Source organism: Schistocerca gregaria, chromosome X (genome assembly GCF_023897955.1).
Source record: "Schistocerca gregaria isolate iqSchGreg1 chromosome X, iqSchGreg1.2, whole genome shotgun sequence".
NCBI classification, from domain to species: domain Eukaryota; kingdom Metazoa; phylum Arthropoda; class Insecta; order Orthoptera; family Acrididae; genus Schistocerca; species Schistocerca gregaria.
In genome coordinates this window covers 695,471,888-695,489,976 of record NC_064931.1, presented here as the reverse complement: position 1 = coordinate 695,489,976, position 18,089 = coordinate 695,471,888, and the positions used below count along the sequence as shown (strand labels likewise).

Genomic DNA, 18,089 nt, shown 5'->3' with positions numbered 1-18,089 from the left:
GTTTGCTCAACTCTAATTCTTAAACACAAATAAGCAACCCCTTAGTCCTTGGATATTCTGATGCAATAGTGATAGCTGATTTTGTGCACTGACTGAATTACAACTGGATGAACCTAATTTTCCTGCCAATTCCAATTTTTGAGTATCTTTAGTTTCAATCAGAGGCTGTCTGCATGAACTGTGTACATTAAAATTTGCTTTCTGGTTGCCTGTTTTATGAATGTGAATGTCATTTTCTGCCAGTCTCTGTACATGTTTTGTTTCTGCCATCCCTATCCTACAAAACTGCTGATCTTTCACTTGTAGCCACTGGTACTTTACCACTTGTGACAGTGCCCCCCCCCCCCCCTCCCAAGTTATTTGCTATAAACCCAAACAGTTTTCCCTTCCCTTTCCCATTGAGATGAAGGCCATGCCTAATATAGACCCAAATGCTGATAGAGTCAACAGGAACCACACCGCTATGAGACCCCATACCGGATCCAGGCAGCTATTCCACCTCTAAATTAACTCTCATAACAGAAGATTTTAAATGAGGGCGGTCATGGCGACTCAGAACAGACACAAGCCCAACACCAGTATATCTCACTGCTGAAGCTATCTTTACCAGGTCACTCTCAATTGAATAATTTCAGTTCCTATCTATGCTCTTGCCTGCCCCACCCACTGTTACCAAAGTGTCTTCCTTTGTGAAGTCTTTACAAAGTGATCCTACATCCTCTATCACCTGACCCAGACTTGCACTAGGTTTAAAAAAGCTTGTGACCTGGTAACCTGACCCCAGTTCATCCTGTAACAGTTGGCCAACACCTCTACATGTTAACTACCTAACAAAACCATCTTCACAGCTTTTTTTGACTTCTTACTTTTCAAACACTTTTTGATAGTTTGTTGTGTCCTGTGTCCTCCTACATCTACTTTCCGGCTCATCAGTTTCCAACTGTGACAACAGGTCAAACCTATTTTCCACATTTACAACCATACTGTTTGAAAACGTCCTATTTCTTCTACAACCTGTTGTCACTTTGTACCTCTCTTTTCCCTTCTCCCCCCTTAACCTTTCCAGATCTAGTTTCGCTTTGAAACTTCCTGGCAGATTAAAACTGTGTGCCCGACCGAGACTCGAACTCGGGACCTTTGCCTTTCGCGGGCAAGTGCTCTACCATCTGACCTACCGAAGCACGACTCACGCCCGGTACCCACAGCTTTACTTCTGCCAGTATCTCGTCTCCTACCTTCCAAACTTTACAGAAGCTCTCCTGCGAACCTTGCAGAACTAGCACTCCTGAAAGAAAGGATATAGTGGAGACATGGCTTAGCCACAGCCTGGGGGATGTTTCCAGAATGAGATTTTCACTCTGCAGCGGAGTGTGCGCTGATATGAAACTTCCTGGCAGATTCCTGTGGGTACCGGGCGTGAGTCATGCTTCGGTAGCTCATATGGTAGAGCACTTGCCCGCGAAAGGCAAAGGTCCCGAGTTCGAGTCTCGGTCGGGCACACAGTTTTAATCTGCCAGGAAGTTTCATATCAGCGCACAATCCGCTGCAGAGGGAAAATCTCATTCTAGTTTCGCTTTATCTAGTTCCGCCTGAAGGGCAGCAATCTTCACCTCTTGTCCCAGTATCTTCTTATCTCTACAGCAAATCCTGCACAACAAACGAGCCTTGTTTATTTCCCCAATTCCCACACGACTACAGTCATCAACGTAAAAGAAACTGCAACAACCCTCACACCACTCACCGGAACTAACACTCCTACAGCAAGTCATACACTTCTCACTCACGACAAACAAATAGTAGCTTTAGTCCGAGTTAAAACAAGAATAACTTCGCAAATTACTCAATTAATATATTAAATTTCTTAGAAAGTTTAGGCCTAACGCTTGGATACTAATTCAAAAGTTCTGAAGAAACAAAAATGATATAACCTGTATTGTTTACGTGACGAAACAAAAAGTAAACAATGAACTGAGCCTACACTGTATAAAGTTTCCACTTATTTCGGTACTTTTCACTTCGATTACCAACTAGAGAAACAAATGGATAGCGTATAAGAATACACTAACAGCACAACTTTACTTTATTGAAATAATCACAGACCTTACAGTATATCACAACGTAAACAAATCCTAATCCAAAACTCGCACCTATAAAATGTTTTATTTTTTCCGAAAATACCCAAAAAATGTGAACCATTCACTCGATAGCTTACAATAGGTATTAATTTACTAATTATGAGGTAATATTGGCTTAATTAATTGTTATTACACAATTAAACACTTCTCTTTACGAGAGCTGTGAATGTGCACCACCCGCCAACCAAAGATCTTTTCTATATTGTATTTTCTTGAATGTATACCTCTACTTATTAGATTTTCAATTATGTATATTTAATTGCTGCATATGGATTATGTTGAGACAGATGTGTAAATTTCACACAATATCCCAAGTTTGCAGACCTGTAACTTTCTTCACAACTGTTACATACCTCTGCAAAATTGGTAGTTTTCCATCTCTTATCTGGATCATTGAATATAGTAAATTTGAAAGAAATATGAGGTGGTCAGACTGAAAAAGTTACTTTTCTGCACAGAACTGACATGGAATTACATGCCCAAAGAGCTAGAAAAGTTTGGTCAAATGTGAAGGTTAAGCTCACTGTGTTCTTTAGAACATAACAGAGGCCAATGAAATTTAAAAACTTTTTTACTTTCATAGCAGATCAGATTTTATGAGCTGAATCCAAATCTAGCCTTAGTTTTTTTATATCACCCATAGCTTTTGAGAACATGCTTTTTATTATATAGTATAAAAATTCTAAGCTACACGATAAACAGAGAAATTAATGAAACGCTTTGTTACAACATAAGCGTGGGTTGTATTTACAGTAAGCTACTTAAAACAATGATGTGTGTTAATAGTGGTTTCACTTGTCAGCTGGAATTGGTTTGAATTTTCTTTCTCTTTTTTCTTTGAAGCTTCTTATGTATCTTTTTCTACGATGAGTCGCTTGCTGAACTTCTTGGTGAAGTGACCAACAGTAGTCCCTCATCATTTTGGTTTTCCAGCAGCCTTAGTAGTGTTTTTTCCATCACTTTAATGTGCTGGTGAAAACTATATCCTTGCTCCTCACTAACATCTCTCATATTGTCAGGGAAGTAATGAAGGTGACTGTTCAAAAAGTTAACTTTGAGGCTCAATGAACATCCTAAAGTTTTAAACTTCTTTAACATTGTAGCTATAATAAAAACATATTCTGGTTCTTTTTCATGTCCTAAGAACTTTGTAACGACTGGCTTGAATGATACCCATGCTTCTTTCTCATTTACATCTACATCTACATCCATACTCCGCAAGCCACCTGACGGTGTGTGGCGGAGGGTACCCTGAGTACCTCTATCGGTTCTCCCTTCTATTCCGATCTCGTATTGTACGTGGAAAGAAGGATTGTCGGTATGCTTCTGTGTGGGCTCTAATCTCCTGATTTTATCCTCATGGTCTCTTCGCGAGATATACGTAGGAGGGAGCAATATACTGCTTGACTCTTCGGTGAAGGTATGTTCTCGAAACTTTAACAAAAGCCCGTACCGAGCTACTGAGCATCTCTCCTGCAGAGTCTTCCACTGGAGTTTATCTATCATCTCCGTAACGCTTTCGCAATTACTAAATGATCCTGTAACGAAGCGCGCTGCTCTCCGTTGGATCTTCTCTATCTCTTCTATCAACCCTACCTGGTGCGGATCCCACACTGCTGAGCAGTATTCAAGCATTGGGCGAACAAGCGTACTGTAACCTACTTCCTTTGTTGTCGGATTGCATTTCCTTAGGATTCTTCCAATGAATCTCAGTCTGGCATCTGCTTTACCAACGATCAACTTTATATGATCATTCCATTTTAAATCACTCCTAATGAGTACTCCCAGATAATTTATGGAATTAACTGCTTCCAGTTGCTGACCTGCTATTTTGTAGCTAAATGATAAGGGACCTATCTTTCTATGTATCCACATCACATTACACTTGTCTACATTGAGATTCAATTGCCATTCCGTGCACCATGCGTCAATTCGCTGCAGATCCTCTTGCATTTCAGTACAATTTTCCATTGTTGCAACCTCTCGATACACCACAGCATCATCTGCAAAAAGCCTCAGTGAACTTCCGATGTCATCCACCAGGTCATTTATATATATTGTGAATAACAACGGTCCTTTGACACTCCCCTGCGGCACACCTGAAATCACTCTTACTTCGGAAGACTTCTCTCCATTGAGAATGACATGCTGCGTTCTGTTATCTAGGAACTCCTCAATCCAATCACACAATTGATCTGATAGTCCGTATGCTCTTACTTTGTTCATTAAACGACTGTGGGGAACTGTGTCAAACGCCTTGCGGAAGTCAAGAAACACGGCATCTACCTGTAAACCCGTGTCTAAAGCCCTTTGAGTCTCGTGGACGAATAGCGCGAGCTGGGTTTCACACGACCGTCTTTTTCGAAACCCATGCTGATTCCTACAGAGTAGATTTCTAGTCTCCAGAAAAGACATTATACTCGAACATAATACGTGTTCCAAAATTCTACAACTGATCGACGTTAGAGATATAGGTCTATAGTTCTGCACATCTGTTCGACGTCCCTTCTTGAAAACGGGGATGACCTGTGCCCTTTTCCAATCCTTTGGAACACTTCGCTCTTCTAGAGACCTACGGTACACCGCTGCAAGAAGGGGGGCAAGTTCCTTCGCGTACTCTGTGTAAAATCGAACTGGTATTCCCTCAGGACCAGCGGCCTTTCCTCTTTTGAGCGATTTTAATTGTTTCTCTATCCCTCTGTCGTCTACTTCGATATCTAACATTTTGTCAACTGTGCGACAATCTAGAGAAGGAAGCACAGTGCAGTCTTCCTCTGTGAAACAGCTTTGGAAGAAGACATTTAGTAATTCGGCCTTTAGTCTGTCATCCTCTGTTTCAGTACCATTTTGGTCACAGAGTGTCTGGACATTTTGTTTTGATCCACCTACCGCTTTGACATAGGACCAAAATTTCTTAGGATTTTCTGCCAAGTCAGTACATAGAACTTTACTTTCGAATTCATTGAAAGCCTCTCGCATAGCCCTCCTCACATTACATTTCGCTTCGCGTAATTTTTGTTTGTCTGCAAGGCTTTGGCTATGTTTATGTTTGCTGTGAAGTTCCCTTTGCTTCCGCAGCAGTTTTCTAACTCGGTTGTTGTACCACGGTGGCTCTTTCCCATCTCTTACGATCTTGCTTGGCACATACTCATCTAACGCGTATTGTACCATGGTTTTGAACTTTGTCCACTGATCCTCAACACTATCTGCACTTGAGACAAAACTTTTGTGTTGAGCCGTCAGGTACTCTGTAATCTGCTTTTTGTCACTTTAGCTAAACAGAAAAATCTTCCTACCTTTTTTAATATTTCTATTTACGGCAGAAATCATCGATGCAGTAACCGCTTTATGATCGCTGATTCCCTGTTCTGCATTAACTGATTCAAATATTTCGGGTCTGTTTGTCACCAGAAGGTCTAATATGTTATCGCCACGAGTCGGTTTTCTGTTTAACTGCTCAAGGTAGTTTTCAGATAAAGCACTTAAAAATATTTCACTGGATTCTTTGTCCCTGCCACCCGTTTAAGGTCATTGAGGATCCAAAGTTAACATCAAACATAAATTTTCTAATGTCAGGTCCGACAAAGACACCTGTCTTTAGTTTAGCTTCTGAAACGTGTGGAAACTTTTGGCAGAGATACTTAAAACATGGTCCATCTTTACGCAAAGCCTTTACAAACTGTTTCAATACGTTTAACTTTGTATGTACAGGTGGTAGCACTATGCTTTTTGGATCTACAAGGTTTTTGCACAGAATGTTCTTTTCACCAGGTTTTAAAGATTCCCTCACAGGCCAGTTCTCTCTGCACCAGTGTTGATCCCTAGCCCTATTGTCCCATTCACACAAGAAACATGGAAATTTGGTAACGCCACCTTGCTGACCAAGGAGCATGCATCTTCCTTGTAGATCGTCACATATCATCCAACCATGAGCAGAATAGCCTATTTTACTCAGTACTATTTCTAGGTTTTCACAGCTTTCTTTAATATGTACAGAATGTTCGATAGGTATAGATGCACTGTGTAATAAAACCGCCTTTAAAGTTATGGATGAATCAATAAACAGCCTCCAGTCTTCCTTTTTGTATTCAATACCAAACTCATTCATCAGATCAGGAATGTCTGAGCAGAACACTAAATCACCTTCTTGTTGAAAAAAACTTGGAAAATTTCTGCTCTTTCTTTCTGTACATGTATGTGCTGGTTCCAACTGCCAATAAATTCTTTTCTTTTAATGTACAGCCAAGCAATCCAGCTTTTTCTTTCGTTACTCCCAGATCCCTAACCAAATCATTAAGCTTAGTCTGAGTACACAATTTGGGCTCTAGACTTTCTGTATTACAATGGAATTCATCATCTGGTTCATCTAAATCACACTGTACATCACAATATACTTCTGTTGAATCATCTAGTGATTAACAAACGGACAAATCTACACCATGCCCTACTGGTCGGATGGCAGGCGGAAGGTTAGGGTAACTTCTTATCTTCTTGTTTTTCAAATTATGACCAATAATATCACTGCAAAAGCAGCAATCATCGAAGTGATTTCTTGGCTCCCTCAATATCATAGGAACAGCAAATCTAAAGGCTTTTTTTCTCCATTTTGGACCATTTTATCAGATCTTCAACACACCCATAACATACCTTATGTGGCACCCAAGATTTACCTTGATCAAGTTTAGATCCAAAGTATGACAGATACACATTTTCACAAAGTCTGTAATGTTTCTTTCATGTTTTTTAATCACAAATTCACCACAAATATAACAAAAACTGTCAACAGAATTTTTACAACAACGATTACACACTGTACTGAGTACATGTACAGGAAACGGGAAAGTTAGGTTAGGTTGACAGTGAACAAAACACCATCTATTAACACAAAAACAGAATCAACCTTTTTTGCCTGCAAATGTTTTTCAGCAGTGCTACCAATTTCATCTACATTCATTACACCTCTTTTTAAAATTATTTTAGCTTATAAAAGCTATTAAAGTCTTTAAAAAATTGCTTAATTTAATAAATTTAATTACAAAATGTGAAGAAATGGTGGGTGATACAGTTTTTTTTAAGTATCATATTTGGATTCCCCACCCTACAAAACATAAGAATACGGTATTATCAGCAAAAAAAGTTTTTGGCCTATGTAATTTGTGTAATGACACCATTATTTCTTGAATTACATAACGTCCTCCAGTGTTTGTTGAATCGTTGATCTTGTAAAGGTGTGTGTAACCAGGGGTTTCCTCCCAAAATTCTTGGAGAGCCCAGTTAACTGTGTTGTTTATTTTAGGATTCCTTTCTAATGTGTAATACTGTGGCAAGGCTGACTTCTGTATAAACTGCAGTCCTTAGAGTGGGCTGGCAATAATCTTCAACAGTTCTTTTTGTGTTGACTTTTCAATACTAACTGTAATTACATTTGAGATGACCAAACACTATTTACTCTGCAAATACTACTTCATATTGTGCACGTTTTCTTGTGATGTAGTACATTTATCGATCAATTCTGAATAGGTATATCTCTAAATATACGAACCGAACCGACTGAGGGCAGTAGTTAAAGTCACACGAAAAGAATTGGTACAAATCATAGCACAGTGCACTACACTGCTAGAGAGGAAACTGATGTCTGATTTTTGGTGTGCCTGTACAGCAGTTCCACAGTTCTTCTGTGGAATTCCAATTCCCCCACCAAAAGCTCTGCTCCCTCACAAGTTTACCAGAAGACTATAGGTCACAGATCAAAGTTGACGGGTGCTGCAACAAACTTTGTTTGTCCAAAATACATGGGTAATCTCTCTCTTAGGGTTTCTCTGTACCCTGGTTACAAAAGCATTCCATTCAATAGCCTTTTAATTATGCTATTAGAGCTGCTACCAACTTTGTACAAACAAGATGCAGATTTCTCTCCGCTTGATCTGATGAGGTAACAGTAATACTGAAGAGACCTCAGTCAACAGTCAACCGTAAGCCCCAGTGACTAGCTGGGTACATTAGTTCAAAACTGTTAGGAAATAAGGGCATACCACACCAGAAGACCTCTAGACCATGGCCTATAGGGTACTGCATTTCTAACAACTTTGTGCAGCAATGATGTCCGCATTTACCGCAAGGTACAATGGAAAAAAGGGGGAGGAAGGTAGTGTCCGCTGCCGGTTCTACGAAACCAATGAGAAAGCAAGAGACGAGGAAACATTGTTGCAATTTCACATCACTAGACCACAAACTCATAAATCTTAACACATTTAGACGAAACAGTCCAATGCTCATGACAATCCATATAACAAATTTTGTTGCTGCTCGTTTCAGTCACAGCAATTTAAACTCTGCTGTTAGGTCCTAACTTAACTACAATCTCTTAATGTGAGGCATATTTGGAAAAAAAAAAAAGAGTCAAATTTTTGGGAGAACAGAGAAGTGACTATCACTGTATTGGGTATGTGAAACAGACATATTGTCAACCTACAAGAACACAGAAACACTGACATGAGGGGCACAGGCCCTGATCTAGACATTAGCCTACCACATCAAAAAAGACAATGCCTGAAAGTGCTGTGGTGCTCAAAACAAGGTTTGGCTCGCTGACCGATTTATTCAACTTACTTAAATGCAGTAGCAATAATAAGGGCCACCCTTGTGGGTAGTAACGTGAGCCGGGCAAATGCCCAGTGGGCAGGACATTTATAAATGGGCATTTACTCAAAGCAGTTCTAATGTCCACAAATCAGGACATTTATATAAAAAAATACTTTTTAAAGTTTTTACTGCTAGAATGTATAACTTACCACTTAAAATAACAGATGGGACAATACTCTCGATATCAGAAGTTAGTAAATGCTTACATTTTAACATACATATGTCATTCATTGCCTTTAAAGGGCATGTCTTACTGAGAGCTGCATCTGTGAGTGCGCGCAAGGCCCCCCTCCCCCCCCCCCCCCACACACACACACGCACACACAAAACATTGAACAGCTGTGTAGTGATAAGCCAGTATAAAAAGTTGACCTTACATCATCGCTTTGTAAGGTAACACACTTTACAATTTGTGTCAAATCTACTGAACGATGATTATTGACAACAAACCTCTTACTGGAAGTAATAAACAGTTAATGTTAAACTTTTTTGGGGGGGAAGGGGGGGGGGGGGGGCAACAATGCTTTATTGTCAGATGTAGTGACGTTTGAGACAGACTATAGTTTTGTATTCTGCTCCTTTCTTTATTTACTTTCATATGGCTGTATTGCTGTGAAGACAAAATGAGAACATTACTATAAAACAGATTTTATAACAAAGAATCAATGTCTAAGGGTCCAGAATAGTTCGATTCTGATACTAGTCGATTCCTACAGACTCAGCAATTCTCAGACTTGTGGAATCAGCACATGATTCATCCCCAATTAAAATCATTATGGATAAACTTTTTTTTACTCTAATTTTGTTTGGAGTAGTATACGTAAAAATACTACCTATAGGGTACCTAGTTAATATAAACTGTACTTTATTTCACGAATTGCTTTTAAACTTGAGCTTTGTTTTCTTTTTTATTGTGTATTACCTAAGAACTGACCTCATTAAAAAATATAGTTATGTTTACAGTCCAATTTATCTCCCCTAATAACTTTTCCCTAACTCTCAAGCAGCTTTTTAAACTCTGTTACCCAACCACTGCAGAAGCAGTGTTGCAAAACACCTTTTACAATACAAAATATCAGTTTAAATTTTTTTGTAAGTGCCACTTATCAGCCAGTCTTTAAAACACATAAATGAACAGGTATTTATGCATTTTGGGCATTTGCCCCAACCTATAAATCCCCAAGCATTTTACATCACTACCTGTGAGTATTTCCAGCACAGGTCAGCCTTGTTGTAACAAAACTAAGCAATCTTAAAACCAGTTAAATCTTTATGGCTCACAGCTGCACGTCTATCATTTAATTTTTCCACCTGATCTTAAAAACTGGTGCTCTATACATTAAAGGAACTATCTGTAGAAGTGTGTGTGTGTACATTCTGTAGTAGTAGTAGAGGGGTTTTGGGCGCACGACAGCAAGGTCTTCAGCGCCCGTTCAGTAACTTTGTGTACATTCTGCCTTATAACTTATGATGTTTAGACAACATTGCAAAAATACTGCCTCTAAGTTTACTCATTATACCATGAGAGACATTATATTTCTGAAGGCATTACATTCTCTAAACCTGATGCCTACTAGCAATTCTTGCACACTGTAGTTTCTGAGAAAGATATTCATCTCACCAATCGTGCTCCCTATGCTGAGCCTTAAACGATTTTAAATACCATAATGTAATCAAAGTAGACAACAAGTAAAGCCAAAGTTGCTGCTAACCTGTTGATGTATATTTCCATTGTAAAATGACCACCACATGGCAAACAGACACAGGTTGTACTCTTTGCTATTTCCATTCAAATACTGGTTTCATTTCTCATAAAACAAACCGTCTAATGAAATGTGTAACTGTATAGCAGGGATAAAACTGAAACCTGTAGCATTATGATGTTTTCAACTGATTTATTACCTCATGTACTAGGTAGTGCATAAGTTTGCATAGCATTTTTGTTTTGCATGTTGTTTTTCTGGCTGCTATGGATTTATTTATCAACTATAAATTTTTATTTTTAATTCACTATTAGTGTTTGCGTTAACATATTGTAATTTTGAGATGGTGAGTGGAGCTGCGGACACTGAAATATGGACTGCAAAGTGGAAAAATCTGAACACATCCAACTTCTTCTGTTGGAGTTCTACAGGTGGGTGATACTGACTGTGGCAGCCAGAAACATTTGCACCTTGTATGAGGATAATACCAATGGCCAGAGCATGGTATAAAAATGGTTCTCTCATTTTAGGAAATCTCTCAAAAAATTGGCTGAGGAAATTGAAAATAATGTCTTTCATAGAATTAAGTACACTTCAGCAAATGAACTCTTATTAAATTTTAATAAAAAACACCACAGTAAATGGTGTGACACCACTGATAAATAAAGAGCTCCTCAGAGGCACAGGATTTAAAATTTTTGGGTCGGTACAGCGATGAGACAACTGAACTGGAAGAAACACATTGATGATCTACCGAAACATTTGAGTTCAGCTACTTATGCTATTAGGGTCATTGCAAATTTAGGTGGTGGACATATCATAAAATTAGTCTACTGTGTGAATTTCCATTCACTGATTTCGTATGGCATCATATTTTAGGCCAGTTCATCATTAAGGAAAAAATATTCCCTGCATGAAAGCGTTTAATCAGAACTCAGAATACCAGTGGGGCCCACCCGAGATCATCTCGCAGACATTTATTTAAGGATCTACGGATATCGACAGTAGATTATACATACATACATATCCACAATCAAATTTGTTAATAAGAACCCATCCAAATTCAAAAGCAATGGCAATGTGCATAGCTACAACACTAGGAGAACGGTTGGACTTCTACAGTCTGAATTATGCTGCCACAAAAGTCTTTTGTCAATTACCAAATAGTATCAAAAGCCTAACGGATAGCCAACCAGCATTTAAAAATAAATTAAAGAATTTCTGATTGACAAACCCTTCTACTCAATAGAATTTTTAGATATAAATGAGTAATCATGCAATCATTATTTTAAAAATTGAATTATGGGAAATAAAAAAAAAATTGTTAAACTGACACATTACACATCATCATTTCACGATATATGGGACAAGTATTAATCTAATCTAGGAGGATCATTTTAACATCAGTGAGTCTTCATGTTCAGGAAGACCTTCAGTGGTTGATGATCATTTAAATGCATTAATCCACAATGACCCACTTCAGCGTACTCGAGAACTTGTATATGTGATGAACTGTGATCATTCAACCGTTGGTGACATTTGAATGCAATGGCGAAGGTTCAGAAATCTCGTGTATAGATACTGCTTGCTTTAAGCAAAAATCACAAAAATCAATGGATGGCCATACATGCCTCTCCGATTTCTCGTCTCCTGAACAACACCGACTATTTGTATCCTGTATCGTTACTGGTAACGAGAAATAGTGTTGTTGTGGTACCACACGGGACAGAAAGGAATGGTTGAGCCCAAATGAAGCACCAATTCCCCACACAAACAATAATGCTATGAATGTCATGGAACAGCGACAATGTGGTGTACTACTAATTGCTTCCCTGAGGTGTAACCATCAAAGCTGACATTTACTGTCAACAACTGAAACATCTTGCAGTTGCAATCCGAGAACAATGACCACAAAGGCTATGCGAGGTGACGCTACCCCACGACAACAACCACTCGCATTATGCTGAACTGACCAAAAACACTAGATGAGTTTGGTTGGGAAGTCATTCTGTTTCCACCTTATTCACCCGATCTTGCAGCCCCAGGTATTAATATTTTCTGCTGTCTATCAAACAACCTCCAGAGAATTTGTTTTCCAGGTGAAAATGTGCTCCAAACATGGTTCCACAAGTTCCTCACGTCAACACCAAGTGACTACTAGTCATGGAATCTAAAGGTTTGGCAGTGTTGGCAGATTGCAGTAAATAGTGAAAGACAATATACTTCTGATGACTGAAGTCTCTATTATGCATATTTGTTGTGTTTATTAAACTTCTGGATAAATGCTATGAACCTAAGTGCCAACCTAACAGATTAAATTCATTCAAAACATACCATACTGGATACACTTTCAGCAAACATGCTATTTTTACACAGTTACATTGTTCAATACCTGGAACTGACAAACTTATCAGTGTGTTGCATCTAGGAATGTACAATTACAAAACGAGCACACCAGTTCTGGCCTCTGCAGTCAATTTGGGTGTGGGCCTAAGGTAGTTTTCCACACAAATATTTCCAAATGCTTTTTTGTTCTGTTGTAGCCAAATTACAGACAGTGTGCGAATTATATCGAATGAAATGCAAGACATCAATACCTCATGCACACAGGTAAATAGAAAAAGTATTTACTTCATTACTAGCTCATGTAGCCTGCATACATAGACAGGACAGAGGTCGCAATTCCTTTTCGTCGTTTACTACCATGTTTTAACGCGCACTCCGACGTCTAAAAATGAAAAATGTGTATCTTACTTAAACACAACGTCTTAAGATCAGACTCAAGTGTCATAAAATGCTAAATGACACATCTGATCTCTACATGACGATGTATATTGTTTACATTTTAGGCTGACTACACAGCGAGAGAGACATACAACAGCAACAATTCAGGTAACACATAGAATGATCCAATACAAAATTGATAAACCCGTCCAATCACTGCAATCCATATTTTACAGAACCAACAACGTACTCCAACGATGCTGAAGTAACATTATACAGAACACTGACAGCACCATAACATATAAAGAAAATACTTACCAGCATAGATAAGCTTCTGGTTTTCAACTGGGTAATCTGCCCCCTTCTCGGCTCGTATCTTTTCTTTCAGCTCCTTCACCTAATGACGATAATGATACACATTGTAATATCCACAAAATACTGCTATAAACGACAATGGGTACAAGAAAACGGAGAACGCAAAATATTTAGAGAGCACTGGAGATCCGAAAGTGTTAAATGGTAAATGACTTCCAAGTCATCTCCTGGATACAAAAGTTCAAGTAAAACATTACATTTTAAAAGAAATATATCATTCGTAGACACTTTTATTTTTAAAAAAAATTCAATGCCATGTAGCATTAACAATATCAAAAATGGTGAAACTGGAGCAAATCACGTACAATCATATAAGTCACTACAAAACGCAAAACGAAAATTTACTTACTGTAAGATTCGTGTCAAAATCTATGACGAATGTTTTCTTTTGTAATGTTTTGAATGTGATAAGCATCTTGACGCTAGTTTATGTAATTACAAACAGTAGTAGCAAAGAAACAAGTTAATCCTTGATAACTCTTCCCCTACGCTCGCTCCGTCACTCGGCATATGCGCCACAGACAATCACGTGATCCAAAGATGTTCGACTAAGCAACAACAAACGTGAGATTACACTTTATGTGGTTTGCAAAAGGTAAACATTTTATCATGAACAAACGAAAGAAGACAACTAGTTCCTTTGTACGTCTCACTCGTTAAAAATCAGAAAACGAATCGAAGAAGAAATAATATAGCAGGGAAAAAATGTAGAAAACGCAAAAATAATCAACTATTTTAATCCAAAGTTATTCATGAGCACAAACAGACTAGTGGCCCAATCCATAGAGGAGAGAGCTCCACATGTACGTAAAGTGGCGCCACTTCAATGGCGTCTTTGAAACTGCATGTGAGAACATCCATGTCAGGTGGCCTGCAGAGTGGAAAGCATTTTGCAGTACCCCAAACGATAAACCCATTGTGCGACGCCACAAGCCTTTCTATTAAGTGTTAAACCGTAAATGACTTTCAAGGTACTTACTGAATATAAAAGCTCAAGTAACACAACCTATTTTAACAGAAATATATCTTTCTCTGGCATTCCAAAGCTTGTAATATTAGAGTATCAGTACTGCATTGGTATCAATAGTATTCAAACTGGTGCAAATTGGGGAAATCATGTAGTAGCGTAAAAGTGACACATAAAACGAAAATAAAATTTTACTTACGGTAAGAGTAGCGTCAATACATACAACGAACGTTTTCTTTCATAACGTTTGGATTGTGATAAGCATCTTCGAGAGTAGTTTATGTAATTACAGTGAAAGCATGAACACATTCCATCTTCTCCGCTCACTCTAACGCCGGGTTGAATTCAAACAAGTAAGTGAAAAAGAAATAGGCAGGATAATAAATAACTTAAAGAATAAGTTCTCATCTGTATGGGATGGTTTGAGTAGTAATGTGATTAAAAAAGGTAACAAGGAATTAGTTAAAATAGTCACCCACCTGGTAAACTGCAGTATCAGAGAACATACATTTCCAAATGTATTGAAATAGAGCACAGTTAAACCAGTGCATAAAAAGGATCCAAGGAAGAGGTTTCAAATTTCAGGCCCATATCATTAATACCTGTCTTCAGCAAAGTATTTGTAGTTGTGCTGCTGACACAACTTAGTGACTAGTTCTTGAAAAATAAGTTCCTAACTGAGACACAACATGGATTCCAAAAAGATCATAGTACTATCACAGCAATTGTGGAATTTCTTTACAAAACGTATGGTGCCCTTGAGCAAGGAATGCAAACAGCTGGCGTATTTCGAGACCTTACTAAAGCTTTTGACTCGGTAAACTTTTAAGTAAACTTGAGTCATACAATGTAAATGCTGCATCCATGCAATTGCTGGTTACATATTTATTTAATCGCAAGCAGTGTACAAAGCTAACTTACAAAATCAATAATCGGATCATTAATTTCCAGTTCAAATATGACAGTCACACAAGGTGTACCCCAGGGCTCAATTTTGGGCCCTTTCCTTTTCCTAGTGTACATAAACGATATAAGGCAACCTTTCAACTCCCAACTGGTAACCTATGCAGACGATACCTCACTGTTATTTCTTGGTAAACAAAATGGTGAGTTAACATTGGTAGCAACTGAGGGACTACATCAAATAACTACTTATTTCCAAGATCAGGGTTTGAAAGTTAATATCAGTAAATCTCAGTTATTGCCATTTAAACATACAAACTCACACCAAACCTCTATCAGTAACATAGGTGGAATTGAAGTAGTGGACACAGAAGGCTGCAGATTTCTAGGTATCCACCTAGATGAAAGTCTAAGATGGGTAATTGATACCAAATTTTTATGCAATAAAATCAGCAGTTCATTACATCTAATCAGCCAGTTTTCAAAAGTAATCCCACATGAGACATTAAAAACAATTTATTATGGGAGCATTTTTGCAGAGATTAATTACAGGATAGAGATATGGTGTTGTGCTGCTGACATATTTATTAACAGACCATTAACCCTACAGGAAAGAGCAATCAGAATTATCCATGGATTAGGGTATAGAGATTCATGCAGCGAAATCTTTGTTCATCATTAATACCTCACAGTCAACTAACTGTATCTTTACAAATTAATTATATTTTTTGTGACACATCGAAACAAAGCAACAAAGTGCTCTGATATGCATCCCTATAATACAAGAAATAAAGACTGCTACTACAGACAAAGAACAAAATTAAAAACATCAGGCCAAAATCCATGCATTATTGGTCAAATATGGTACAACAGATTACCGAGCTCTATAAGGTGCCACAAAGGGAACTTATTCAAAGTGAAACTGAAATGTTTCTTGATTGACAAGTGTTTATATTCTTTATGTGAATATTAACATTAAACAAAAATAATATATATATATATATATATATATATATATATATATATATATATATATATAGAGAGAGAGAGAGAGAGAGAGAGAGAGAGAGAGAGACACACTAGCGGACCAGGCAGACCTTGTCCTACATTATATTTCAAGCGATTAGGATATTAAACAAAGTATGAAATGAAAGACAAATAATATAATAATTTTATTATTCTTTATTTTGAAATTTTTCTAACACGTGCCGATCTATTGCATTTTGATCTGGCCATAACGCAATTTCAATTTCATCAAATTTTGGATTACACGCGCACAGAAGTCATGGCGTCTTGAATATTTTCTTGCATATGACGTGGTCTAACTATATACGATGATCGAAGAATTTATGAAGTACCGATTTTGTTCAAAAACGCCACCTACCGTGGTGATTTAAGAATGTAAGTTTTCCAGGCCCCCACTTGATTGCATTCACAAAAATTCATTCAAATTGATCCAGCCGTTTAGTTGCAGTATAGATAAATAACCTAGATAACGACTGCAGCGCCATCTTCCAGGCTGATTTTTGAATCTAAACCATCAAGTGCGCCACCCAAATGCATACAAAAAAATTCATTCAAATCGGTCCAGTCATTTAGGAGGAGTTCAGTGACATACACACGTACAGTAGAAATATATATATAGTTGTGTAAAATCTTATTATTTGTAATAGGTACGATGTAACACCCAATATTGTCCTTATTAGGTACTATGGTACATTTGTATAATATATATGTAATCACATATTATATATGACTGTAATAAACTTGTAAAAAAAATGCTATGATGTGTGCAAAAGACACCAGTTGATGTCTCTATGCAAAAAAATATACAATACAATATACAATATACAACAAAAAGTGTCGCCACAGCTATTGGCATGTGTGAACCACAAATTTCTAGTGGCGCAACTCCAGAGACACAACTTTGTCATGCCACAAAACGTTGAATGTTGTTGTAGTTGGTTGCGCCACTTTTCTCTCATCACTGCTCCCTGATGGCAGTATTTCACAACACGAGCATCCTGTTGCAGTAATTGTGTAGCAATTGCTGCTGTACTCCATTCGATTTCAGAGTTTTTTCATTTTATTAGTACCGAAAAAAGTGAAAACATTAGTCTGGAGGTACACTTTAGTAGGTTCTGGAACTACAAGAACAGCAACCTATGTTTGATTTTTTGCAGTGTGTATGTGTGTGTTTATGTTTGTAAACCAGTGATCCATCCCACAATCTTAAAATATTTTTGGATGAATAAATAAATAAACGTAATATATGTAATCAAAACAGAGAGTCTTATAACCTTTGCGATTGTGAGTTCAGTCATTGTTGATTATATCAGGAAATAGCTCTTGTGTGATGTGGCAGTTATTAAACTAAAAATTATTTATTCGAAATGCCTACATCAACGAATACAATAAGATTCTAAAATCTTGGAAGAGTGGCATGTCTGCAGATGATATTTACACATCACCTGTTGGTTAGTTTCCCATTGCAGACAGTATTTTTTTCTCTTCGAGTGTTATTTATTTTACAAATTTGTTTGTGGCCCCCGATTTATCCCTGTGCAAAATCTATTTGCGGATTCAACCTTTTCGTTTCGTCTTCCTTATATTTAATTCTTGTGACAACTCTAATGCCAT

The 18,089-nt window shown here is 37.7% G+C and overlaps 1 protein-coding gene across 2 annotated transcripts in view; it reads right to left on the bottom strand.

Moving 5' to 3' along the window:
- LOC126297724 (UV excision repair protein RAD23 homolog B-like) overlaps positions 1 to 14,127 on the bottom strand; it is a 146,538-nt gene extending 132,411 nt beyond the window's left edge. The window contains exons 1-2 of one of the 2 annotated variants that reach the window (XM_049988865.1): positions 13,929 to 14,127; positions 13,523 to 13,601 (exon numbers count right to left, since the gene is read on the bottom strand). In XM_049988865.1, the coding sequence (XP_049844822.1) occupies positions 13,523 to 13,601; positions 13,929 to 13,994 (145 nt within the window). In that variant the 5' untranslated portion in view covers positions 13,995 to 14,127. The remainder of the gene's footprint in view (positions 1 to 13,522; positions 13,602 to 13,928) is intronic. The other variant, XM_049988864.1, reaches the window with a different exon arrangement.
- Positions 14,128 to 18,089: the final 3,962 nt, after the last annotated feature.